This window comes from Pipra filicauda, unplaced genomic scaffold (genome assembly GCF_003945595.2).
Source record: "Pipra filicauda isolate LSUMZ 115617 unplaced genomic scaffold, ASM394559v2 scaffold205_size1947385_pilon, whole genome shotgun sequence".
Lineage (NCBI taxonomy): Eukaryota > Metazoa > Chordata > Aves > Passeriformes > Pipridae > Pipra > Pipra filicauda.
Genome location: NW_024104316.1, coordinates 921950 through 948203, shown reverse-complemented (window position 1 = coordinate 948203; position 26254 = coordinate 921950). Strand labels below are relative to the sequence as shown.

General features: G+C 43.9%; 1 protein-coding gene across 8 annotated transcripts in view; it reads right to left on the bottom strand.

Moving 5' to 3' along the window:
- Positions 1–25558, bottom strand: part of CNOT1 (CCR4-NOT transcription complex subunit 1) — a 55764-nt gene extending 30206 nt beyond the window's left edge. For 7 of the 8 annotated variants that reach the window (XM_027716132.2, XM_027716136.2, XM_027716139.2 and 4 more), the window contains exons 1-16: positions 25458–25558; positions 19694–19970; positions 16060–16167; positions 15286–15384; positions 14721–14789; positions 14568–14622; positions 14013–14216; positions 12527–12695; positions 10483–10609; positions 10078–10188; positions 8772–8942; positions 8069–8196; positions 6860–7100; positions 5294–5413; positions 4160–4282; positions 3777–3928 (exon numbers count right to left, since the gene is read on the bottom strand). In XM_027716132.2, coding sequence (XP_027571933.1) covers positions 3777–3928; positions 4160–4282; positions 5294–5413; positions 6860–7100; positions 8069–8196; positions 8772–8942; positions 10078–10188; positions 10483–10609; positions 12527–12695; positions 14013–14216; positions 14568–14622; positions 14721–14789; positions 15286–15384; positions 16060–16167; positions 19694–19795 — 1979 coding nt within the window. In that variant the 5' untranslated portion in view covers positions 19796–19970; positions 25458–25558. Of the gene's footprint in view, positions 1–3776; positions 3929–4159; positions 4283–5293; positions 5414–6859; positions 7101–8068; positions 8197–8771; positions 8943–10077; positions 10189–10482; positions 10610–12526; positions 12696–14012; positions 14217–14567; positions 14623–14720; positions 14790–15285; positions 15385–16059; positions 16168–19693; positions 19971–24968; positions 25061–25457 lie in introns of those variants that run through there. The other variant, XM_027716133.2, reaches the window with a different exon arrangement.
- Positions 25559–26254: the final 696 nt, after the last annotated feature.

The window sequence follows — 26254 nt, the reverse complement described above, 5'->3', positions numbered from 1 at the left end:
ACATGGAATAAACACACACAAAGACAAAAAACTGAGGACAGGTAAATGCCACCACCCGCTTCACTGAAATTCATCCGTCTACAAACTGAAAGACATGCTTTACACACTAACATTAAACCAAAACAGAGGCAGGAAACTCAACTATTCAAGGTAAATATAATGAAAAACCATCAGAAAACTCAAATTTAGGCACAAAGTCACTGCACAACCAAGGGCAGTCAGTACCTCTTCCCAAAGTGTTCCATGTCTGACTGCCAGGTTCCCAAACTGGAAGGAAAGCCAGCTCTGCTGCTGACATACCTAACCACACACATCCTAACAGAACACTAACATTTTCCTCTTGGAAAATACAGCAAGTTATTTACGCTTTCCTGAACTTTAGTTTTACTTTCTTGATGAGGATTCCTCCCTGTAATGGTGTAACTATACCAACACAGCTTTATTGCTCTGTTAACCTTGTCTAGAGACTCCTCATTTTAACTCAATTTTCACAAGTTTTTACTGTACAACTGTTGGGATGAGGGGGAAAAGGAGGACAGAGGAACCATCCTGGTGATCAAGGCAGGAAAAGGAAGTGCAGAGCAGCCTTCAGCTTTGGTAGGTATCCCATTACAGGCCACACAGTTAGTTAAGGGCTTCCAGTTTTACTCCAAAGCCAGTGATCCATTATGCAGTGTGGGGAAAAGCTCACCCATGAGAGACAGGGGAATCTGGGGAGATATGGTGGGTGAGCAGCTTTCCATACAGGGCAACAAACATTTAATAAACTGTTTCTCAAGCTGGTTCCTTTACACACTGGCAAAAAAACCAGCCTGCATTTGAGGCAAACAAAGTTGGCGGGCTGAGAGGTAGGAACCACAGTCAGCCACCTCTAGAGCAACAAAACTGTCACCATAAGGGAAATTTCAGCTTCCTGGAATAAAACTTTCACATCTCTTGCATTTTTTTAATTTTTTTTTTTTCCAAACCCTTCCTTACAAAACAGGAAAAAGCCTTTTCATTTCCAAGGCACAATTACACAGAAGCCTCTTCCCTTCTTGAGAGAGGGACTGAGAAGAAGTGGCAATTCCCCATCCTGACACATTTGGACCACGCAGGACTGTGTGGAACAGGCACTGCTGCCCCTCTCAACTCACTGCAGCTCCACGAGGGGAAGACTTCTCACAAGCAGCTTGTTAACAGATCACATGCTTGGTCAGCCTGTGGTGCCTGCAACCACCCTGACTTCATTGTAAAAACACTCAGCAACAGAAGGAACATTTATTTCTTTTTGAAGACTCACTGTTACGTGATGCCACAACTGCAGTGCTCACCAGGGATAAACAAGTTGCACCAAAGTAAGTCTCAGAACATGCAGGGTCCTGGTGGCTAAAAAAAGTGTCTCCCTGGTGTGCTGGTTTAAGAGTTAACCAGCAGGGGAAATGAACTCAACTCAAAGGAGAGATTATAAGTCAGAATAACAATTTACTAAAATAATACAGTAAGTACAATCAATCAAACAAACAATTGGTGTTAACCCACAAAACCCAAATGTATAACCCAGTACCCTGGGGCATGAACAACGTGGTGTTCCTTGGGCCCCGCTTGAGTCCAAAGTAAAGGGAGAGGGGAAGAACCTGCTGGTGGGAGAGCGGCTGCAGTCTGGTCAAAAGTGGTGATTGCAGTCCAGTGATGGTCTAAGTCTGGTTGAGAGCCATGAGATGCAGCCTCCCTCTGGATCCCACGAGGGGTTGAAAAATGTTCTAAGACTCCAAGATTATATATCCTCCAGTTCAGGCAGGAATGCTCAGCACTTCCCTCAGGGGGGGAGTTCCACAAAGGGTGTGAGGACAGGAGCATCCTCCTATCTCACAGGCCTCTTAACACCTAGTTTGTAGCCTGAGGAGTCAGGCTCTATGGGAAGAGGGTGCGAATAGTCTATTCCAACAGTTTCTGGGAAATGGCATGGAAGGTTATAGAATACACAGTTTTGGGTTACACCCATACAGTGATGAACTGGTCTCAGTTGTCCTAGCTAGGACACCTGGACACAAAACAGCACAAGAAATAACTACAGTCTAATTAAAGAGCAGGCTCCTAAATCAACAGCTTTAGGAAATGGCAGACTTCAGCTAGTGAAGTGGAACTACTCTGCCAAATGTATTTAATATTTACTGTGATTTTAACCTTCCAGCCTTCACAATGCCCGCTCCCATTCGTGACTGAAACCTGAGCTCAGCCACTGCTTCATGAAAGAAATCCAAGCTTTTTCTTTCTAAAGCTCAAAGAGAATAACTGATGGAAAATGACTGCAAGTAGGTCACATTCTTGTATAAAAGGGAATACAAGGAGCTATAAAAAGAAACCAAAAGCTGAGAGAATTATGCCAGTAGAGAACTAGCGGCTTTTGGAATTAATGCAATAAATAAAGCTTGGTTAACACATTAAGATTCAGAACACAATGACATTAGATGCAAGTCAAATCTATAGTTAACCACTGAACCTCTAAAACGTGGACATTGCAGAATGCAAAATAAGGAATATAAGCTCATTTGTGAACTAGTCTCAGAAGATGCACTTTGAGTTGAAAAATATCAGTTATCTCTCAGTCCAAGACACGTGCTGACCATTGTATTTAAGAAACAGTACTTCAACAGCATTTGGAAGATCAGTTGCACAGGTTCCAGCAGAAACCAGGAGATTCCTTTCTCCTAAAAATCTTACAGGTATCTCAAATTCCCTTTCAGTTCCACTACCCCCTGTGACAACTCTGTGTTGGTATGAATTTCCTAGCACCTACAGGAGAGCCATCCTGGATGCCTTTAAAGATGTTTCTCATGTTTTTCAAGACAACACTGGCTAAGCCAAAGGACACAGCATAAGGCTCAGATCAGTAACATGCACTGGGACATGCCAGGCTCAGTTGGTGCCAAAACCAGCAGCAAAATCAGCACCATCTCCAGCTTCCAGTCGCTCTGGCTCACACATGGCCCTGTGACAGGTCTAGTTAACTGCAGCAGTGTTTCAGAGATAAATACCATCTTGGTCTGACAGCACGAAGAAATGACACTGCAAATACTTTACAACGTTCAGTCACATTTACTATGTGTGTACACAGTATTTGAAGACTGATTTGTCCAATTTCGGTTTCCATCATCCCTTCTGTAGTCTATCCCTCCCCTCTAGCAGACAAAACAGCTCTTAAATCGACACATTTTTTCTTCTGCCTTTAGCTAAACAATCTCATCTGCAAAAGATCTTCAGTATTTTCCATCTGAGTACTTTGAGTCTCTCTCAAATGAAGACAGCAGAAATTACACGTCTACTTTCAGTCTCAATTACACTACAGTCACCACTCACCACTTTTCTCCTACACATAAGGGACTGCAGGAGCCCTTTATTGCTAGGGCAATTACCAGACAGAGGCATCTGCTTAACACAATCACAAAATCCTTTATACAATGACTTTTCCAAGATGCTGTTCCATTCTGTACCATGACCTGTATTCCCTTGTCCAAACTAAAGCCCTGTATCTGACTCACCAGCCAGCCCCCAGTCTCCAAGATCACCTCACCTGTTCCATGATAAAGACAAGAATGAATGCTCAAGCTCTCACGACCCAGCCCACAACAAAAGTTTCAATGCAAAATGAACTATACTACAGCACCTATCCCTGCAAGTTTATCCATTCTCATTAACCCCATTCTCCACGTGAAATTCCAAGCCAGCTGTGACCACGTGCCAGAAAACAAGTTGCAAACAGATGACAAGCTCAGTGTAAGCAACGTAATCCTTACCCAGCACAAGCTTGCAGACAGGCCAACATCGTCGCCAACGTTTCTGGAGGAAGTTGAGCACTTTTGGGCTGATCTTTTTCTGGAGCAAGGCCACCCAGGATAGATGGACATCTTCTCTTTAAGAAAGTCATACAGGCCTGGATGAAAGGCTCCTGAGGAAAAAATGTTATCTTAATCTCCCAAACTGCATCCAGGACACTATTTCAAACTTGGCAATTGCACCGTGGAAAGAATTGCACTAAGCTACTATAGTTCAGTGAAAATGTTGAACTATCAGACCATGGACACCTTCCACAACTTTAAAGCTACTTATAAAATTGTTAAAGTGACTTAAGTTAGTCACTGATACGAATGCAGAAATAAAAAGAAAAATTCTGCTTTACCCCATGCTCCCGAATTTTATCTGTGAGCCATTTGTCAAGTTTGAGGTATTCCCGTCGAGAGGCAAGTGCAGCAAGGTCAATAACAAAGGCAAATGGAGTACCATTTAGCAGCATTGACAAGGCCTAAAGAAAGAAAATCAGAAGACTACTAGTGAAGACACACAGACACCCTTTCTCCTTTTCTTTCTAGCCCCCCCCCTTTTATTAAAGGAGTCTTATTATCCCATGCTGCCAAAGACTGGTATTGTCAACTTCACTTACAGCTCGCTCATGAGGCAAATAAACAAGAGCTCTGATTTGAAATCATGACTTTACCTTCTTTGAAGCGACCTTGTTTTAAATTCCTCTATGTGAAAATCCACCAGCAAGTGGTCGAGAACTACCAAGTTGACATTGCAACAAAATTAAGCAGAAGAGCCAAGCATCTCCCTGCAAACAGACCTCAACCCCTTCAGAGACACTCAGAATGTATCTGCTCTAAGGGGTCACCCCTGCACACAGCAACTGCTACAACAAAACTGACTTCAAGCAGCAGCAGGTGCTCTTGCACTTTGTGACACCCAATTATTTTGCATCTAACTTCAGGAAGCAATAAAGGCCTCAAAGAAGTCGGTCACAACTTCCAGTCTGTTGTGAATGAGTAAAAACTAAGAAGCAGTAGCAAGAAATCCCCATTCCGTTGTTCTTAGCAGTGCCACCTTCACACAAATATCTCACAGATATTTTCTACAATCTCATTTCAACAGTACTCAAGGTTAAAGCAGTCAGAGCTCTTTCTGGATTTACACAGCAAGCAATTCTGTTGTACTGCTTCCCAAGGTACTTGTCACCTAAGCCACGATAACCAACCCCACTGCAAATAACCACATCAAACATCTTGGGCTCCCAACTGGACAGGCTGGAAGCATCTGCAGTCAGATACCACAAATCAGCTGAAGAGTACTTAAGGTCACATCAACACAGGCTTTTTTTCTTTTTTAAGATGAGCAGCAACAAATAAATCCAGATGTGCTTAAAAAAAAGTAATCCTTACTTATTAAATTAGTTTAATTTAAGCTTAGCCTTTGTTAAAAGATAAGCAAACCTGCAAAAGGCACCAGACAGCAAATAATGGCAGTGTTTTGCAAAACTCACCTTTAAGTCCTGCGCCACATCAAGAATCCGTGACAGTTTTGCCTGGTCATACTGCTCCCCTCTCATGTACCATTCTGCCATGGCATGCATGATGAGCTGGCGGATTGAAGGAGACTGACCCTAGGGAGAATTAAACTAGGATTGTACTCCATGGTTCTAGGAATAGGATCACCTATGTGAACGTTAAACAGAGTATTTTACATCTGAAGCTTAACATACAGACATACTTACTCTTTAGCTTCAGAACCTGCTTTTGAATTGAGCCTTTTCTATGCAAGAATAGACTACCCAGGAGCTACAGCTAAAGGATGCAGCACGACTGCAAATGGTAAGTATGTACATCCCATCTCTTCCCTAATTGCTCTCAACTGTAGACAAATTGCTTTTGGAATATGCAAGCCATTTAAAAAATGTTATGCCTGACATGATGTCCTGAAGTGAGAATTCAACATGGAAAACACAGTATCTAGCTCTGCTCACACAGGGGCAATTTTAAACTACAACACAACTGGGACTTTGATGGCAGCAAGGGTTTTGTTTAAAGGGAAACATCCTTAAGTTGTGGAATGCCACCATGTCCCATGGCAGCCATCATTCTGTGCTTTATTCTGAAATCTACCCTGGGGAAAAACTGCCTATTTTGCCATTTCAAGGCCTTATGCAAAAAGCACATCATACCTATCCTACCCCCATTCTTCAATTTAAGACTTTTATAAGGAAAAATATAAAACATCCATAGCATTCAGCTAGGAAGTAGCCACGATTTCAAGCTTCTTGCCATTAACTCCACATGATGAGAGCAAGATGTTTCCCACTGCAGATTCCCTCCCACCTCAGAGGCTTCCTCTGCTTTCAGTTTCTTATGACTTCTCTTTGCTTAACTACCAGCACTTACAATGATAAGGCCACACCAAACACCAAACCCATTAAAAGTATAGGATTTGCATATATAGTTATGTCTGCATGGAAGTTCTCTTTGAAAGAGGTCAGCAGACAGTCCTAAGATTTCTGAAAACACCCCAGACTGTGAAAACTTATGGTGTGGGTAGTTTTTTTATGCCTAGAACAACTTTTACCTTTTGGCAAGTACAAAGGAGACTCTTTTGGTTTAAACCTCTTCACTTATTGCTTCAAGTTTTTACACTCAAATGTGTGAGGTTCAGAGTTGAGCAGAGCAGGGCAGGTGATGCTCTTGTGAAGTTTTTGGGGGTTTCTTTTGTTGGATTGTTTGATTTTGCGTTTTTTAAAAATCAAACTGCGGGCAACTTTAGCTAAAACTGAAATGCTCAAAGAAGTCAAACTTAACTTTGTCTCTCTACTTTTCCAGGTATATTTTCTCAGTAAATATTACTGAAAATCAAATCATAACAATTTGCCTCAAGTCAGGGAGGGGACAACTCATTGCTTTGCATAAGCCACAGATGATTTACCCCTTGGGTTTTAAACTGACCAGTTCATAAACCAATATGACCGTTGTTGTTTTAAGTGTTCTAACTGCTCAACCCATTTTAGAAGCTTTCAAGTTACATGAATTAACTACAGGCACACTCCAGTGAAAACACTTACCTGTCCATGCCATGCGTAGTGCAAAATGATGGCAGAGTTGGGATGGTTGCCAAGGAAAATTGGCATGAGCGTGGAGATGAGTTCGTGGCGCAAGGTGTGCCAGGACGTGTTGATCTGCAGTAAGGCCAATACCAGCATATCTGGGCAATGCTTGATAGGAAAACTGAAGAGCTGCTTAACCTGTTCATACTGTCCCACTTCTGCCAGTCGTAACAGAGACTCAATCAAATCCAGGCTCTTCCTAACAAAAGAGAAAAAAAACAAGACAACCCCCCCAAAGTTACCAAGCAGAAAGCTTACAGGATCCTGGAGCCAAGCATTCTGTAGGAACAATGGTAAGGCAACATAAAGCAACACCCACTGCCACCAACCTGACACTGCAGGTTGTTTGTACCACGTACAACTAAGCCTGAAAAAAACCATGAAAAATTAACTCACAATTTAAGAGCTTAAGACCTTCTGACTCTGTTAGGGAAGAGGGAGAACTGAAAGCTGATGTTGAAGAAATTCAGCTTGAGGTGGGTGACCTGGATAATTTAACCTGAAATGCACTTCCAGAATGGAATACACTTTTTTAAACACCTCCAAGTCCCAACTTGCGAAACTTACTGAAGATACTCTACTTGTTTTGTCTGCTTCATGGACAAGTAATCAGTCAATTTACCTGTATTTCCTATCCTTCAATTCCCCATTTTAGGCCATACAATTGAAAAGGAAGCAAGTATCTTTACTGAAATAAGCTACCTGGCTATATCAAAAGAAAGGGGTCAGCTCAAAAAGTCACACCAGTCAGCTTCATGCTCACCAACAGCTCCACAAATTTATTATTTAAATCCCAGGACTTCTTTCATACAAATAAAACCAACTTCTCTAATGTCATCCTGGGAAAGAGAGATTTAAATTCACACCACTTCCTCTATCCCCTCCTTGCAGTATATGTCAAAATACACCAGCAGAAATTCTCCAGACAAGCTGAGCACTCCAATAAAAGCAAGCACTGGCAGTACATTTTCATCTGTTACGGAAGTACAGAGGAAGTTCTGATGATATGAGTACTTTCACCCATCAAACATGGAACAGATACTAATGGTTGATCTACTGGGATGTACACACAGCTACAAATAAATCTGGCTGCAGGAAGATAAAGCCAGCTTTGAGCAGACAAGTAATCTAACTCTAGGTATGAAAAGCAGTAGAGAGCAGGATTACCATGTAGCAATTTCTCGATTGTCATCCTCTGGTGGTGCCTTCAGGATGTCTGTGGCAACAGTATGGCAAGGGTAGTCAGCAAAACAGAAGATGTCAGGGTTTATGAGGGAATGTTGAATGAAGGAGAGCTGGAATTAAAAAAGACATCAAAACTAATTTAGATATTTAGACTTTCAGGTTCCTTCCACTTTATCAAGTGACACATTTTTGAGAATGATGCACAACGAAGCAGCAGAGATGAGCCAAGCTTTACTACCAGTGTGTTTTACTAAGACTGAACCTCACACTTCTCCCAGGATTTCTGAAAGTGATGGAGACAGGCATGCTGAGGGTACTTGTTTGCACAAAGCTGTGGCCTGTTTGTGTAACCAGGTACAAACTGCAGAGCACTGCCACGCAGCAGCAACTCTACCCTCTGCTGCACTACACAGGGGGTACACAGAACTCTGCTAAAGCCACGGGTGCTGTCACAGTGCACAAGTGACCATCTCCTCCCACACAATGCAGACACTGGTGAACTACAGGCTGTACTTCAGTAACACACCTGAGGCCTTACCAAGGTCTCAAATGTGTCTTTATCTTAAAACTCACATTACCAATCCACCAACCCAAGAAATTCAGGAACTCCGCAAACTCCACTAATACAGCAGAAATGTTGGGACATACAGCAACAAACATACAGCAGAAATGTTGGGACACCCACCTGGCCCTCTGCGTGCTTCCAAGGTCTGTATATGGCATTAACTGGAAAAACCTCCATGCCCAGCCCTCTCTGGATGCCAAACACCACGATATGCAGGCCCTTGCTGTCACGAATCTGAAATCCCGGGTGGTCCAACTCATACGTTACTACTTTGAAGTCCAGGTTGGGGTTCTGCAACCAGACAAACAAGGGGGGTCAGCCTTGAACATTATGATCCTCAGTACTGTCTTGTAAGAGCCCTTTCTCCATCAGTTATTTTATCCAGTTTAACATCCACCCACCTTTTAGCTGAAAGCAAGGGGTTCTTTTTAAAAAGAAAGGCATTTAGACAGTTGTGAGAATTTGATGCAAGTTAGTGTGTGAAATTAGCTTGTGAGATTGCACTTGCCCAGCACTACAGTAGCTGTCTATCCTTCCAAACATCTCATTAACAAGTTTTTAAAAAACCCAAACACATTGCTCCTTTCTTAGCACGCAAACTTATTCCTTTATCAGACTCCCATGTGCCTTCTAATAAAAGGCAGAAGGGTCTGACCTTCTGCAAAATGTAAACTGCAAGTCCTTGAAAAGCACCTACTGCATTTTTCAACAACACTGTGAAACAATAAGGATGAGAGAGCTTGGGAGGGAACTGTGGCCATTGTGGAACATAAACCACTCACTTCAGGGACAGGTGAGCAAAAATACAAAGCTAGTTGTATGGCCCAAGGTTTAGAAAAAAATAATTGACCCCTGTATACTTTAGAGGGAATATACAGGGAAAAAAAAAATCACAAAAAAATAAGGCAGACCAAAAAAATGGGACTCACATTTATCTGAGTTAATTACAAAAATTGCTGCTTATAAAGTGGTGGAAAAACTTTCCTATTTCTAAAGCATCCTCATGCGCAAAAAGCTTTACAGCGTTGGAATGAGTGGCTACAAAAATAGTTTCATTTTCATCATTTATGCCTACAGTGAGAAGCTTTTCAAAGCAAGGTGTCTGATGCACAAAACATTCCCCTGCCAGAAATACGCTGAAACACAAAAACCCTCAGAGAACACATGCTGGAGTACGTGGGAGCAGCGTGGAATAAATCTCAAATTGCACCTGAGTTACTCATTCAAGTAGCTTTTATTTCCCACAATTCCTCAAAATTTTCTTGTTCATGAGGAAAAAAAACCCCAATCATTTTAAGTACAGTCACATTAAGGAGATTCAAAGCTATTCAAGGCTGTTGGAGCTTAGAAAGCTTTACAATCACACTGAGACATGTCCTGCTTTCAGATATTCCACATAAAAGACCAAGATGCTCACAATACTCACCAGCTCTTTAAGAACATCAATCAAGACCTCCACATTCCAGGTATGGGCTTGGGTTCCATCACTCTTATCCTTCCCATCACTCCAAATCCCACTGCCAGGAGCCGAAATAGACTGCAAGTCAAATACACTGAATTAAACAATAGTTAAAAACAAAGGAGTCTCAACACCCACTGGCTACAGAACTCCCTGCACTGGGAAGGCATAATCAGAAGTTCAGACCAGTACTGACACCAGTTTTAGACTTCCGAGAATCTTTCATTCACTCAAGTATTAAACACATTTGCAACAGAACTGACCGAAGTACAAGCCCCAAATAATACAAGCAATTGTTAAATTACTAGAGGCTGGCATTTTAACTCCTCTGTTTCTGCTGAAGTATAATCCCCAGCCCAAGAGGCCACTCACCTGTAATGGAATCCCGTCCGTCAATCCCGAGTGAGTGCGAGCCATCATCCCCAGCACCCTGGCGACCTGGGCAGCCGTGACTTCCCGCACCCCAAACTGCACGATTATGTTGCGACATTCTTCAACACTAAGATGGCAACAAAACACAAAGATCTTGTGAAAGCGGCTTTCACCGTGGCACAACGTAGGACAGATGGAAACAAGGCCCGTGAGTACAGTTGGGACCACACACAGATTGTTGGGAGAAACTAACTTGAGACTAAAACTCAGCTTCAGTCATGTTAGCCAAATGATCCAACATAACAAAATTCCAGGACAATCAAGAAGAAAAATTCAGTAGAGAGTCCGTGCAATTATTTCCATGAAACGTTCTGTGCCACATTTGCAGTTCAAAGCCAGGTGTACTGAAGTGACAGGGAGAGATGTTTCACAGACTGTGCTCTGCCACAGCAAAGGCACAGGGTAGGCTTAGCACCGTTTCTGGCTAAAAGCACTTCCACATATTGACCTGTGATACAGAGCTTCAAAGACTCAAGTTTTCTGGTAGCTAAAAGTGAAACAAAGGCTTTGAGAATGCACACATTTCAAAACGATGACATGCACTGTTCAAAGGTAAGCTGTGAACGTTTGCCTTTCAGCCTGATGCAAGGCATGGCATCCCTGAGCAGAGGTCACCAGCAGAAACCTTCACGGAGCCAAAAGAGCAAACAATGAGCAGGTGCTCAACTTTCAGTTTTAGAACTGAAGGCTTTTACTGCTTTATTTTTTTTTATTTTGTGAACACTTCATAACTAGGCCAACAAGATTTATACAGCATCAATACAGATATAAACTGTATATTTTATTAACAGGCACATGCTAACAAAGGAAATAATTTTCAGTATCTTCCAACACACTTACTGTGTTTTTACCTCACGGTTTAAACAAATTCACATTTATACCTTTGAGATTTGATCACCTCCCCAAAGTAGGCAATAGTCTGACTCTTAAAATACAGGATCATTTATTTCTAGCTTATGCTTCCTAATGAATTTCCTTTACAAAAACAGGTTAGGTTCATACTGAGGGCTAAGACTAAGGCCCCCTTCAAAACCAGCCACACACCTGCAGGCTCCTGTTATCACAACCAGTAGCAGAGCACTACCCTAAATCTTGATAAACTGCATTCAAAAACTGAGCTGGCTTTGTGCAGATAGCAGGTATACAGCAGGAAGTTAACCTTTAATATATTCAAATTAACTCCTCAACAGACAGCTTCTGACTGGAGTCTACCTTCTCCCTCCCCTTTCCTAGTAACTGCTTCAATTCACACATGTATCTAAACAAGTCCAGAACTGCCCCTCTAACCTTTCAGACTGGGGAGGGAGCAGGAATACAGAACACTACTGAAGATGTGGGCAATGCATGTCTACCAAAATACACACCGACACAGGCTGAGACAGCTGAATCTTTACCAAAAGAAGCCTAAGCAGGCAAAGACTGATGCAATTGTCAAGATACTCCATCAATTTACTATCCTAATTAGATTCTACAGTTGAAAATAATCTCAATCATTACTGATCAATTGATCAGTACTGATCAAAACACAATATAAACAGAAAGCCACTGCTGCTCAATGCTCTCAAAGTGAGACCACCTTCAGTTCTGCTGTAGCCTATGTCATATGGACAGTGAGCTAACAGGAGTCTGTCACAAGAGCACAATTCTTCCAAAAATCCAGTAGGATTGAGTTGGAATTTATGATTATCCAGGCAAGTTTGTTTTCACTTAAAAAAGGATGATGGTCAAATTCTAATAAAACCTTCACAAAGAATATGAATCTTTTTATGGAGCACTTCTCACCATTACAAAATCCTACACAGATGTATTTTACACTTTAGAAGAAAGCAAAATATAAAACAGGAATCCAAACAAATGACCTCACAATATTTACTGAGATTGCAGTTATTTTAGTACTTTAGGCGTTCTTTACCTTTTGCCTCAAGAAACAAGAAAGAAAACCACCGCCACCCAAGATGCTTGAAAATTACATTTTCCCACAAACCTTGCACAAAAGCCATAGCCAACTTCTTGCATGAAATCTGCCAGAGAACTCTCCATCATGGTTTTGGCTATCCCTCCAGAATCAGGCAGGATCCTGTCCATTAGAATGTCCCGTTTTTCAGGGTATAGAAGTGGTGCAAGCACCACAGGGCAACGCTCCTGGGGAAAATCTAAAGGCAAGAGTAACAAAAAAGTGTCAAAAACCCCAGAACACCAGTTGCACGTAAAAGGCTATTCAAAATTATTCCACTGCTGTGCTAGAGTTGCCCTGCTCCTGCAGGAACCAAGAGGGTACTCATGCAGCATCCCTCCGTCCCACTCTCAGTTCTCTAATGGCACTTGGATATTCCTAAAGAGCAAGAGTACAGACTAGACTAGGTTCATACAGGTTCACTGCAGCTGGTGGAAGTTTAGACTTAGATTGTCACTAACAATCATCCAGAAAAAAGCACAGATCAGGAAACAATACACCAGTCCACCAAAAGCCTCTCCTCCAAGTCAGGAAGTATTAGGAAACAAAGGATCTGTTATTAAGTCTAAGAAGTACAGCAAATCTAAGCCAGGCACTGGGGTGTGGAAAGAGAAGATACTCACTTTTCACTTCTGGAAGGTAAAGTTTAAGAGAGACAGGTAACAAGAAGATCAGGTGTGGGCATGGGAGTTGTCACCTTGTGGGTGGGCCTTCCTGAGACAGCATTGTCTTTAAGATGACATATAATGTCTCCATACCCTCCAGGGCCAGTCGAGGAAGAGTTCCCAATTTCCCAAAGCAAAATGTCAAGAATTTCACTAACAAGTTATATTTAAACAATAAGAACAAGTATTTTGCTTTTGTATACAGGGTACCTTCCTCTAGATCTGTGCAGAACCAAGGAGTGGGTTAATTTAAATTCAGTTATCATCTTGAGTTCAAATCCTCCCTATTCTGATAGGTTTACAGCAAACACTCATATTGGAAAGGAAGAGACTATCTTATAGATAAGGTCCCCTGCAACAACCATTGTAGCTTCCAAGAAATGAACCAGAGTTGAACTCAGAAGCACCTCCCTCCCTCACTGTTCCCTCATGGATCCACACCCAATATAAACAGCACAGTGCTGCAAATGTACCTGTTTCAAATGGCCATATATGTTCTTACACTTTACACTGTATGGGGTTTCTCAACTACAGTGCACTGAACTCCTCTGGTTAAACCCACAAACACCAGCCCATACAAGCAAACACAGACTTGAATATCCCCCACTTCACGTTTATTTATCAAACTTTTCAAAAACATGAGACCACATTACTGCTCATTGAAAGCAAAACAGTACATTATGGCCAATGCCAGAGAAATGTTATTTTTCTGTCAGTTCAGAGCTATGAAAATTTACAGAGTTCTGCCTCACCAAGCTCCCCACAACTTCAGCCCTCGGCACTGACGGCAAGTTACAAAATTCCCTTCCAAAGTTTGCATCCAGGCAGGTTTCCTGAACAGCACCACTTACCTCTACGTAATGTTTTGAGGAAAGCGTCAATCTGCTCCTGTCCTACCCCAAAGGCTCCCTTCTGCCCAAAGAGGAGATGGGAGAGGAGAAGGTGCAGGACCTCTATTGCAATATCTTGGAAGCCACCTTCTTGATTTCCACTGACGTCCGCGTCAATGTAAGAGCGTAAGAGATCCGGGAGTTTCTGTTTGATAAACTGGGCAGCTTTTGGAAACAAAAAGAGGCTCCAGTCAAAACCTGGAACTCCTTTTTAAATACAAAGATTCGCGGGTACCATTCTCTTAATTTGTGTTTGCCCCAACAGTTCAGATTTAAATACTCCAAAACTCAAATATTAATGGACAACTAAAAGTTATGGCAGTACCTCACGCTGATTCATTATCTAGCAAGTCATTTATGAAAGGGACCTTCAACTTCATACAATATGACTGTCAGCTATTGCCCACCACTAACTGCAAGCTCAGGCCAGGCAGGCACGTATCTACCCATCTAGAAAGCCCAGTGCTGAAAGAGAAAAGGGTGGCCCTGCTGCAGCACTTCAGAAGCTTCACTTACCAAAACCTCGTAGATCTGAGCTGAAAGAGTTCAGTAAAGCGAGACCAAAAATCACCTACAAACAGGAATAAACGTTGTAGTAAGGGGCATCATCCTTTCTAACATGCTTAGTAAAAATACATTAAAATATTTTCGAAATAAGTGTTCACCTACCTCTTGAACTTTACTTAATTTGATGACTTTACTCAATTGGGCAAATAAATGGGGTGAAGGCTTTAGACTCTGAAACAGGTAAGAAGAGTTAAATGGAAGTTGTTACGGGGTTAGTCTCATTTGCAATGTGCCAGGCTATCTAGAGTCCATTGGCAAGTTTGGAATATTAGTAACTATTCTGCTGTAGGTTCACACAAAGCTTATATGGCTAAACAAACATCTTTCCAACTAAACTAAAAGCTTCTTCCATATACCCCACTCCTTCATTATCAAACCACTATCATGGCTTTCATACAGAAAGAAACAGGAGCACTGATGATTTATTTTTGTTCTGATGCCACAAACAAGACGTAAAATACTGATATCAGATAAAGCTTTAAAATTACTTTGCAGTCATTCTGAGTGACTAACTTGCTTAGTTTAACAAAAAGCCCACACCAATTGGGCAAGCTCAATTTTTGAAGATTTTTAGTACAACAAGGGAACACAAGGGAAAACCAGCTGGTTTCCTACAGACCAATTCAGTGCAGCTGCTGACAGTGGGATCCCCTCGGAGCATACAAACCTTCTGATAGTGCAAGGGATTGTCAATGGCGTAGGACAGCGTCGAGATAAAGTTGGGTTTTGTAATCAGCGACGCACACTCCTGGATCAGAAATTGAGTCTGAAAAGAACAAGATAAATTGAAGACTCACAGTTCTGTAACAGGAGAACAAAACAAAACTACTGTCCACTTCGTGTAGTAAAAGTAAACAATGATAAGATACGTGTAAGTGCCCAAATTCTCACTAACATTAACTAGTTTCTTTTCATTCAAGCTTCCTTCAGGTTTGTTTTGCTTTTAAGACAAAAGTGATAAAACATTCTCCATCACATGTGCAGTGTTTCATTTTTTTTGTAGTCATCCTCCCACGTTCAACATAATCTAAGAGTATTGGATTCATGTTTATGAGCTAAAAAGTCTGTGGTAAAAGTTTTTAAGGATGAAAACACTCCTGCCAATAGACACAGTCACCAGAACTGTCAGTGGATTTGGACAAAGTTTTAAAAGACACAGAAAGGTTTTCACAACAGAGCACTTCATGTGGTAGAAAGAGCAATTGAACTGATGCCATCTGGGTTTTTTTCCAGATCAAGAGATTGCAAGAGTCAGATATCAATAACTTCTTGTCTTCTGACTTAATACTGGTGAAAGGTGCTTGCACTTGAAAGGCCACGGATCAGAAATTTGTTTGAAGCTACTGCTTCTAACCTGCCTTTGTGCTTAACACGGACCAAATCCTACTGCAGATTTTTAACAACCAAAACTAATAAACAGATGCCTCAGTGTAAACTGTACCTGATGAAAATCTTTGCCACTGCTTTTACCATCGCCACTGAAATCCACGTGCGAGAATAGACAGCGTAGTAAATGCCTGTCTGCCTCGGGACCGTGCCTGTTCACAATCTGCAAAAAAGTATCAAAGAAACCAGCTGGGTAGCAAACAGGGATTACAGAGCAAGATCTGGGGCTGGTACCATGGATACTTCCAGTGGTTAAGTCATCTACGGTTTCAACAAAACCGCTGAGAATGTTCCTTTTTAATGAGTAACCTAAAAGCCAAGTCATTAACCCCACCGGCATAATAAAAGTATAAATGAAGAGATAAAGAACCCAGACACAAGTCACTGACACAGAGTCATGCATTTCAGGGGTAGTATTTTCAAAAAACGAAGTAAAAAGGGTCTTGTGAGTCACCCAGAGGATGGTTTCAAGCTTCTCTGCCACCAAAGCAGCCCAGAATCCAGTGCCATGGTCTCATTTCCCCCACTTTTGCCCACAGCTGCAGTGCCTAACTCCTCCAGAGCACAGCCCCGGGACAGTGTGCACCTCTGTGCTATGCCTGTGTAGCAGGAACTTATCCAGGAGACAAGCCATCAGACAGCATCTTCACTGATCTTGCAGGCAGCTTGTACGTTGTCTCCTGGCTGTGACTGACTCGACTGCCATTACTCCAGGGTCTTTTAAAGCACAAGGGAAGTTTTTTCTGCCATCTAAAGAAAAAAGTTCATCTCAAACTTGCTCATTAGCAAGCTTTAAAATCGAAGGCCACATGCTGGACACCTGCAGCTGAGACCTTTAACCAAGTCTTCCCCAGTCATTAGAGCTCATTCAGCTGTATCCAATACCTGCCAAAAACAGGTGATCTACATCTGTTAATTTTCAACACCATCATTCATTACTAAATCTTAACAATATCACATTCTTGTTAGCACCCCCTACCATTTGCCTTCACTCTTGGCTACAGACCAGCTCATCAGCTTGTTGTCTGAAGCAGCTCCAGATCGTTTCAGAGCTTATTCTTTTCTTCAACCCCCATCTAAGAACACAGCACTACTTGTTTTTAATAGAATCCATACTGGCAGACATTTGAAGTCACGCACCCAATAGTAGCTCGCCTCTTTTGTCCAAAGAGTAGAAGTTAATCACAAACCCAACTTTCATCTACTGGCAATGTTTTTCTCATTGTTTCCTCCTTTCTAGCTGCAGGACACACGCCACATGTGCCAGCACAAACCTGCAGCTGTGCCTCTGGCCTGCCTGCCTGCACCCAGCCCACTGCCTCACCCCATCCTGAGTGCCCTTGTTCGCTGGTAGTTCCTCTGTGCAAAGAGACAAACAGGGCTGCTTCAGGTTCTGATGTTTGGTTTCCATCTCTGTTTTTGTACTGTTACCTAAGACACTGTGCTTCCCTTTCCCTCACAGCCTGCTTATTCCAGTGGCTGCCAAGTTTTGTTCCGCTGCAAAGGAACTTCCAAGCCAGATCTAGCTCTGCCTCTTGACCACAGGCTACAATATACACGTCTGTGGTATGTCAGTACAAAGTTATGGATATACATTTACAAGACAGTGTATCCAATCATAAAATAAGATCTAAAGACTCATTTTTTATCACAAGGGTGTCCAAGCACTGGCACAGGCTCCCCAGGGAGATTGTGGAGTGTCCATCCATATTCCTGGGCAACCCTCTCCAAGTGACTGTTTGAGTAGGAGGTTGGACCAGGTGAACTCCACAGGTCCCTTCCAACCTCAACCAGTCTGTGATTCAGGATAAAGTTTGAGGCACTTGCATTTGGAATTATCACACAGGAACTAGCTGGATTTTGTTTAGGCAAATGCATGATTAGATAAAAAAAAATAACTGTGTCTTTCTAGATTCAGCAAGTTTTGCTTTCCTAGATGAACCTGTCTGCAAAACCCTTCCCTGCTTTCCGACCAGGCTCTCCTTTCCACTCCTTTAAAAAAAAGGAGACCACAAAAACTCACTTCAGAGGAAGCCATTCTTTAGAATTTGTGTCTGACAAATGCATAAAAGCTTCTCTTCAACATATATTTTTTTAAAGCAGAATTAAAGCATCACCTCTGTTAAATGACTACTGACAGCACATCTACAAAGAAATTAGTTGCTCAAGCTTTGCCACTGTTAAGCTTGAGTGATGTATTTAAATGCAAGTGTCATTTTGGAATTGTTATTGTCACAAGTGACCAAGTATGAATTTCCACATCTGTACATGCTTAGATGGAAGCTTTGTAAAATTGTATGAATCATGCTCAAAACTTACACCAAGCAGTGTACCATGAGACAGACTTACAGCATTTATAATCTCTTCAACTATCTAAGGAAAAACTGTACTAGCAACCACAGAGGTAAAGCAATACCAGGAGAAAAGGAAAAAAAAGACAATGGATTAAGATGATTTTAGAAATTCAGTCTTGAAATCCTAGATCTGTCTTACAACCCAACCTACACAAACCAGCCATTTCCACACACCAGGTTCCAGTCTCTCACCACAGTGAGTGAAACAGGCCTGGCATGAATGGTGAGGGACAATCTGCCCGTTTAAGCCTCCAACTGAATGGCAGATCAACCACATCTCCCAAACCAAAGGAATGTTTATTATCCTTCACACAAGTGTTCACCTGACAGATCTGCAAGTCATGCTTCAGTCACACCTCGCTGCAAAAACCATCTGTTCAAAAGCACAGCAGTGATCACAGATAAGACAGTGGACTACTGAACTTGCAAAAACATGGGAAAGTTACAGAAGTTACAGGAAATCTATTCCATCTCCATGCCCTACATTTAAAGCAGTGAGCTCCTCTCACCTCGAGATAAGCAATGAATACACTTTTATAGATAACAACTGTTATCAGAAACTCACACTGCCTAAGCCCTCTGGCCTTCTGATATGATTCAAATCGCTGCAGGATCAAACTGCTGGAGGAAAAAAACATTTAAGTGGCCCAGCTGTCTGCTGGGAACTGAACTAAACCAGTTTCTAAAACTGGCTCAGTAACATTCACTTCCTCCTAAGCACTCCTCTGTGGATAATGCTTTTCAGTCCACCCTGCTAGTCAGAGCTATTTTTAAAAAGGTCAGCTAAACCAGAATTCTTGCACAGATCACAGATATTTGGGTCTCAACATACAGTTACTCTGCCTGCCTTCTGAAAACCCAGGGCCAAGACAATCAGCCTGGCTTCACAACAAGCCAGGCTTCACTGAATGAGGGACAAAACACTTCCACCTGAGGTAAGTGAAAGCATTCAGATGTTAATTACCACATATTCATGCTTTCAGTGCAACATCTCAAAATGTGTATGTTTTCCTTCCCCTCAGTGTTCTGTAGAATGTGCAAAACTTGAAAGATTTAACCTAGAGGAGTTAGGAAAGCTTTGCCCCAGGAGCAGCAGTTAATCCTGATATTCATCTACAAAGTTAACACTGGTCTGGGCTCTGAGCTGCTGTATTCCATGACATATGAACCAACAGGAGTGTCAGACACACACTGGGATTCCCAACACCACAGAAAACAGTCCCAGTGACACACGAGAGCACCGCAGAGCACAGTTCCAACGAGAAGAGAAACTTCGTTCAACACTCCAGTTCTCTTTCCAAAATTTATTTTGTAGCACCGTCTCACTTTACTTACATGCTGTATTTCCTGCTGGCTGGCTCGGTAGTTTTTCTTGGTTAAATTGTCCACCAGGTAGCTGATTTGAGACAAGGCCAGCGAGAGCGAGTCAAGATTCATTGCTGGTTGGGGCGGAAGCAGGCGGCCGAGCCCGGCGCAAAATCACCATTATTCCCCTTTAGTCACCTCAGAGACAGGTCAATTTTTTTTCCCCCAATTAGCCTGTATTTGTTTCTGTGTTACTTTCTTCAGCTCTTCTTTCTCAGTTGTCTTCGTCTGTTCTGAAACATGGCACCTGAAAAAAAAGAACAGTATCACATTAAACTTCTGCAGCAACCTCACATAACTATGCCCACGAGGAAAAAGAAGTACTATCAAGTTTTCACAACACAAGCTTAGTTGTTTCCACACTACCCGACCACATTTATTTGTTTCTGCATTTTGCCAGTCTGAAAGAGCCAGCAAACAACTCAGTGAGAAGAATGACTACCCTTTCAGCACTGTGAGAAAGAAGAAAATGAGATGAATAATGAATTAGTTACCACACAGCAACAATCAGAGGTCAGAGTCATTCAAAGCATCGATCGCAAGTTTATATAAAAAACGTGCTTTTACCGTCTCCTCAATATTTTGCCTCGGTACCATCCAAGCAGTATTGCCTCAACCCTGCACACCAAAACAAGCAATTGTGAATGAGCAACACACAAAGAACTGCAATAAACTAACCCTAACATTTGGCTTATACTGAAACAGCTTTCCAGTGAGCTACAACAGCAGAGCTTGCCAGCTTAATAAATTTCTATGACAACACAAAACTTGGCACTTGACATCTCATCTGTTAAATTACAGATTGCCAATGTGACAAAACTGCATCCCAAAGCAAGTCCTGCATATCCAACAGCCTGAGGAATCTCAAAGGAAGCCCTAAGCTGCTCCACGAAGCAGCACTGTACATTATCAGAGGTAGAATCGAGCTGGAAAGTAGCTGCTCAGAAGCTCTACTTGATCGAAACACAAAGGTCACTGGGCTTCATGCCAAGAGTCTGATGATCCCTTTTTCAGAATAAAAACTACTGCCTCGCTGTCTTGGCTCTCTGGCCAAAACCACCAGTACACGATTTCTGCCTCATCATGGAGATGGATCGCCCGGGTGAGGTGTTCCCTTGGCACGAGGAACGCCGAGGGCAAACCAGTGCAGGGAGCAACTCCTGCAGCAGCTCCGGGGCCACCCCTCCTCCTGGGAGACCCCACGGAGCGGCCACAGGCAGCTGGATACAATCAGAACTCTTCTCCTCATCTCCCTTCATATTTCATCGTTCACACTTAGAACCTTATTTGACATCTGCCTACATTTCAAAGCATCAGGAGCAACAAACCCTATCAGAGACAACGAAGATCATTCTGCTCTCTCGAGAAGTTTATTATATTAAATAAATGTACGTGTAAACTATTTGTAAGGAAAGCCAAATGAACCGACTTCCAGACTTTCATTATGCCACAGTAAAACCCTGCCTACCCCAAGAAGTGATGCAAGATCCTTCTTCTGCAATAAAACTCACATCTCACGAAGAACAAATTTTGAAGCAGTAATATTGAAAGCATTCTTCAATCACAAGGCAGCTGGGCTCTGAAAGAATTTCAGGGCATGTCTAAAACTGCAGTGAGAAGAACTACACAAAACTTCCATTTCTTTTTAGTACATCTGACAAGCTAGAATTCATTACCTTCACACACGCTTTAAAAGGCCACTGACCATGAAACACCTCTGCAGAAGGGAGGACTGACACAAACGTTTAAAAACATTTCTCAGTAGCACAGTATCCAATTTTTTTAATTTTTATTTTTAATAACCCTAAAATTCATCTTTTGGAATAATCCAGAAAACGTTACTGGGCATGGCAAGTACACACTTTCCAAGACAATCTTACTGGCAAGGTTTAACATACATGACCACTTATGAAGCTTCTGTGAAACATTTGTTAAAATGCAAGCAGACAGACCTTGGCACAGTAATTGCACCTACCAAAGCCAGGCAGGCAGTGAGGGGAATCCAGTCCCATCAGAGCACCAGATTTCAGCAACCAGCCTGAAAAAACTCACGGGATGTTTGAAGCAGGACTCAAGAACGGGACACAAAGCAAAACTTTAACTTGACTTTTTTTTAAGGCAGTAACAGAATTTCAAGAGTTTGCTCAGACCAATACAAATAGCACAGCAATTCACACCTACTCCACCTAAAAATCAAGCTTTTTGGTACTGGAATTCTCGAGTTGGGCTCAATCCATTATCTGATCCTCCCTGCTACCCTGCAGAGCAGGGACACTGACCGTCCCGCCCTCCTATTAGCATCTCTGTTGTCTCCCCAAAAAGCAGGGACTCCCTCTCAGCATGCTCTGATTGCATGGAAGCACAAGAAGCTTTGCCACTTTCCAACTGCAAAATCTGGCAGTGCTACCGGAGAACCCAAGCTGGACGCAAAATGGGATTTTCCCTTTCAAGGAAGCAGAACAAGAGCCTGAGCAAACACGGCGACTCAAGGACAGAACACAATGGCTGAGGAAACAGCTTCTCACTTATGTTCTAAACATATGGATTGCACGGAGTGTATCCCGACACGCGGCAAACCCTGACAGCTCCCACAAGCAACACACGAACAGCATTTCAGAGGTTCAAACAGCACAACTTAGCAGAGTACACAAAATCCGAGTAACCAAGGGAATCCTGCCCGGGAAGCAGAACTGCACAGGTACCTCTCTGGTCATTCAGTGCAAGGCTAAAATTCAATTACTAGAGCACTGATTAAGAAAGCTATGAATGCTATGTGGAGCAGCCTTTATTTTTAGATGCATATATCCTTTGTGGGAATGAATCTCCCTAGACTGGCCTCAACCATTCAGGAAGCTTTCAGTCCATGGGACAAACCTGCCAGATTCAGACAAGTCAGGCTTCAGCCACAGGGATTTTATAAAAAAAAATTTAGATTCACTGTCAAAATTAGCTACTTTCAGTCACAGATCCTATATTACAGTAATGGATTAAGATACCAGACACAGGACTCAGGAGCTCTCACAATATTACCACTTTATATTGTGCATCACAGAGTTAGAAAATATTTACCAAAATCTACAGCATTACACAGCCTGAACACACTCTAAGGAAAACAACGGGCCATCAGCAAAAAATTGGGCATTTAAGTAGATTCTTTTCAACAGCAGAGTTCTGCTGGGCTATTAAAACACAAATGTGATAAAATTTTAGGCATGAATTCAAGAAGCACAAAACAGAAGGCCAATATGAAACCAGCCATCAGGTGTGACAAAGACACTCCCTATTAACCAGAAATCACCAGGAGTAACTGAGCCTTGATGCTGAACTTGACAAACCTGAAGTCTTCCATAAACTCAGGAACAGCCTTAAAAAGAAAGTAATTTCAAAATACTTAAAGCTGAACTTTGGAATTTTTTTCAGTATTTTGCAGAATTAACTATTCCTGCTGTGTTTCAAGAGCTGTAACGATTTTAGGCCACACATGCTGCATGTGGAGGATAAAACAGCTCAAGTGACACAAACACCAACGTGTTCACTGATTAGGTTCTAAACTCCTGTCAAAAAACATCACTTAAAACATGTTGAAGGGAGCACTGCTAAACCTGCTCTTCAGAACTGTCTCTCACTCTCTTTTCAAACCCCCACACAAATAGACCACACGGAAGAGCAGCACACCTCTCCAGAGCCCCACACGGGAAGCAATCCAAGGGAGAAAGAAGGGTTTGAATTATACTATACTTTAGATTTCAGGACATCTACCATTTTGAAATCTTCTGAGAGAAAAACCTTGCAGTGTAAGGCACATTAGCAGTAAAATAAGTTCCCAATTAGTTTGACCAGTTCAAATGTAGGTGTTTACACATAGAAAAGCCACCTTAACATGCTGTGTACTGGAAAGCTGCACACAATTCCAGCCAACTGCAAGTCACAATGGTGTGGCTGAGCTAAGCACCAATATTGTTCCCATACACTCAGGCCAGCTGAGTTTCAGGTTTGGAACCTACCTCAAATACACCACACATGCACCAAGCATGACATGGCTGCTTCAGGCACCTCACATCTCAACCTGGACTCTTCTTAAAAAAAAAAAAAAAAAAAAAAAAAACAACCCAAGAAACTCTCACTTCCCACTTCTTCAAACATTGCAGCATAAAGTTTCTGCTGGAGGAAAGGAAAGGAGGGACCTGTTCTCAAAGGCTTTGTACTGTTTTACCATCCAAAAAGTGTTTGGAAACAGTTAAATGCTATTTTAAAAGTCAAAGAACTGCAGTATTCATACAGCAGGGATGTTTACAGGGGAAAAAAAAAAGATAAATCTGGCTAAAATAGTGATGTCCTCAACCAGGATTCTCAGTGATAAGAATTCTCAACGTGATTTAGTGATGTCCCATCAAGGGGTCACAAAATATCACTGTCCTCTATTCCTAAGTTATGTTTACACAGTTTCTCCCCCACTTAATCAGCTCAACACCAACAGCAGCCACTTCAGCATCAATTAAAATGAATTAAATATCTCCAAAGAGGAGAAACAGGTAGACAGCAAGCTGGCTATGAGTGGTTTGGAGACACCAAGCCAACAGCATCAACAGTTAACAGGGAACTTGAAAGCAAAAGGGCAGAAAAAAATCAAGGCAACAAGCCTAGAAAAGACAAGCAAGCCTATTAGCAACTCAGTTTGCTTCCTGTTTAGAAGAGTCACCCCACCTGGACTCACCCTACCTATAATTTCAGCCAATGCCAAAGTAGTTTCCTTAGAAACAGGAAGCACTTCAGCTGTGTGCACCAAGAATGATTTGGCAGGGTCACACCTGTTTTGTTACCTGCTTAAAAAAAAAAAAGTTCCTGAGAGCAGATGCCATGCTTTATTGCAACAAGTGGGAACCAGAGACAGTCTGAGCCCACGATGTATCAACATCAAGGGGTTGTGTTTTTAGTACTATCTCACTTCTGTTGTAAATACAGTCCAAATTGCTCATGACATGCTGAAATTAAACTATGGCTACTCCCTAAAACCTCTTGTTTAAGGAGCAAATAGTACTAATCCAAGTTACAGAACTACTGCAAAGGAGGCATTGTACCGATAGAGCATCTGTCAAAACACCCAACTGTTGCTATTTCTAGTTTCGAATTAAGCAAGTCCACTTCACTGGGCAGCGTATTCTTAACCGGAGGACGGCGGTGAGACGGATTTCTTCCGTGTGGTCCGCAGGGAGGTTATGTCACCGGATTATTTACTACCGCTCACTTTTTCCGTGCTTTCTGCGGGCAAGTCACAACAACGCCGCTCTCCTACCGAGGCCGCCGGGCCCGGCCCGGCTCGGAGCGCTCCGAACTCCACCTGTCACTGCCGGCGTCACACGAGCCAAGGGGGAGAGATGAGAACGGACCGAGAGCCGGCGGCTTCCCCGCCACCTCGCCACGCCGCCGCCTCCCCCTGCCCCGAGCGCCGCGGGCCGGGCGCACCCGCGGGCTTCCCTCTCGGCCGCTTCCGCCGTCGCTCCGCGGCGGCCGCAGGACCGGGCGGCGGGGCGGGGAGGGCCGCGGGCCCCGCAGGGCGGCCCGGGCCGGGCGGGCGCCTCAGCCGGCCCCGCTGACCCCGCGCACTCCGGGCCGGGCCCTCGGCCACACCGCCCGCCCCGCCGCCCCCGAGCACCCCCTCCAGTGCTCCCCCCCTCCACCTCACGCCCCCCAACCCGCCCGCGGGGCGCCGGGGCCGGGCGGGCTCCGCTCGCACCTGGGCGGTGTCGTGAGGGCCGGGCCGGGGCCGCTCGCGCGCTGCTCTCGCGCCGCCGCCGTTCCGATACAAAATGGCGGACGGGGTCGCGCGCTCGCGCCGCGGCCTTTCCCCTCCCCCGTCCTCTCGCGGGGAGGGCGGGGGCGGGCACGCGGGGAGGGGGGGGGCGGGAGGGCGGAGCGAGCGCCGCGCTGCCCCGCCCCCGCGGCGCGGGGCTTGCCCAATCGGAGCGCGACGCCGCGCGGGAAGCGGCCAATCAGCGCGGCGCGACATCCGCGGGGGGCGTTCCACCGCCCCCGCGCGGGGCCAGCGCCGCGCGCCATTGGCCGGGAGCGCCCTCGGGTCCTTCCTCTGCTCTCGGCCAATCAGCGCTCCACTACAGGGGAGGGGGTTGGCCCCTCTCGCCTCGCGCGTGCGCGCCCGCGGCCAACCCGCGCTGGCGGGGCCGCCCAATGAGCGCGGGAGGGCGGGGCGGGAAGGGGAAGTGGCGGCAGTGCCACAGGGCGCGCGGAGTTACGGCGCGGGGGGCGCCTCACCCCCACTCCCGGGCGGTGGTACAGCCCCGGGAGCGGCTCCCCCCCTCCCGCTGCTGTGGTACGGCCCCGGCGCTGCTCCCCCCGCCCCACCGCGACATGGCGGCGGCGGGTCCCTCACAGCGCCCGAGCCGCTCCGGGGGCCTTTTGGCCCCTCTGCCGAAATTCTCCCTCCGTTTGCACCATCACGACTCAGTCCCGGAGAGGAATGTCCCCTCAGCGCCTTCCCGCCCGTCTCAGCCACCCCACACTGGCCTGCCAGCC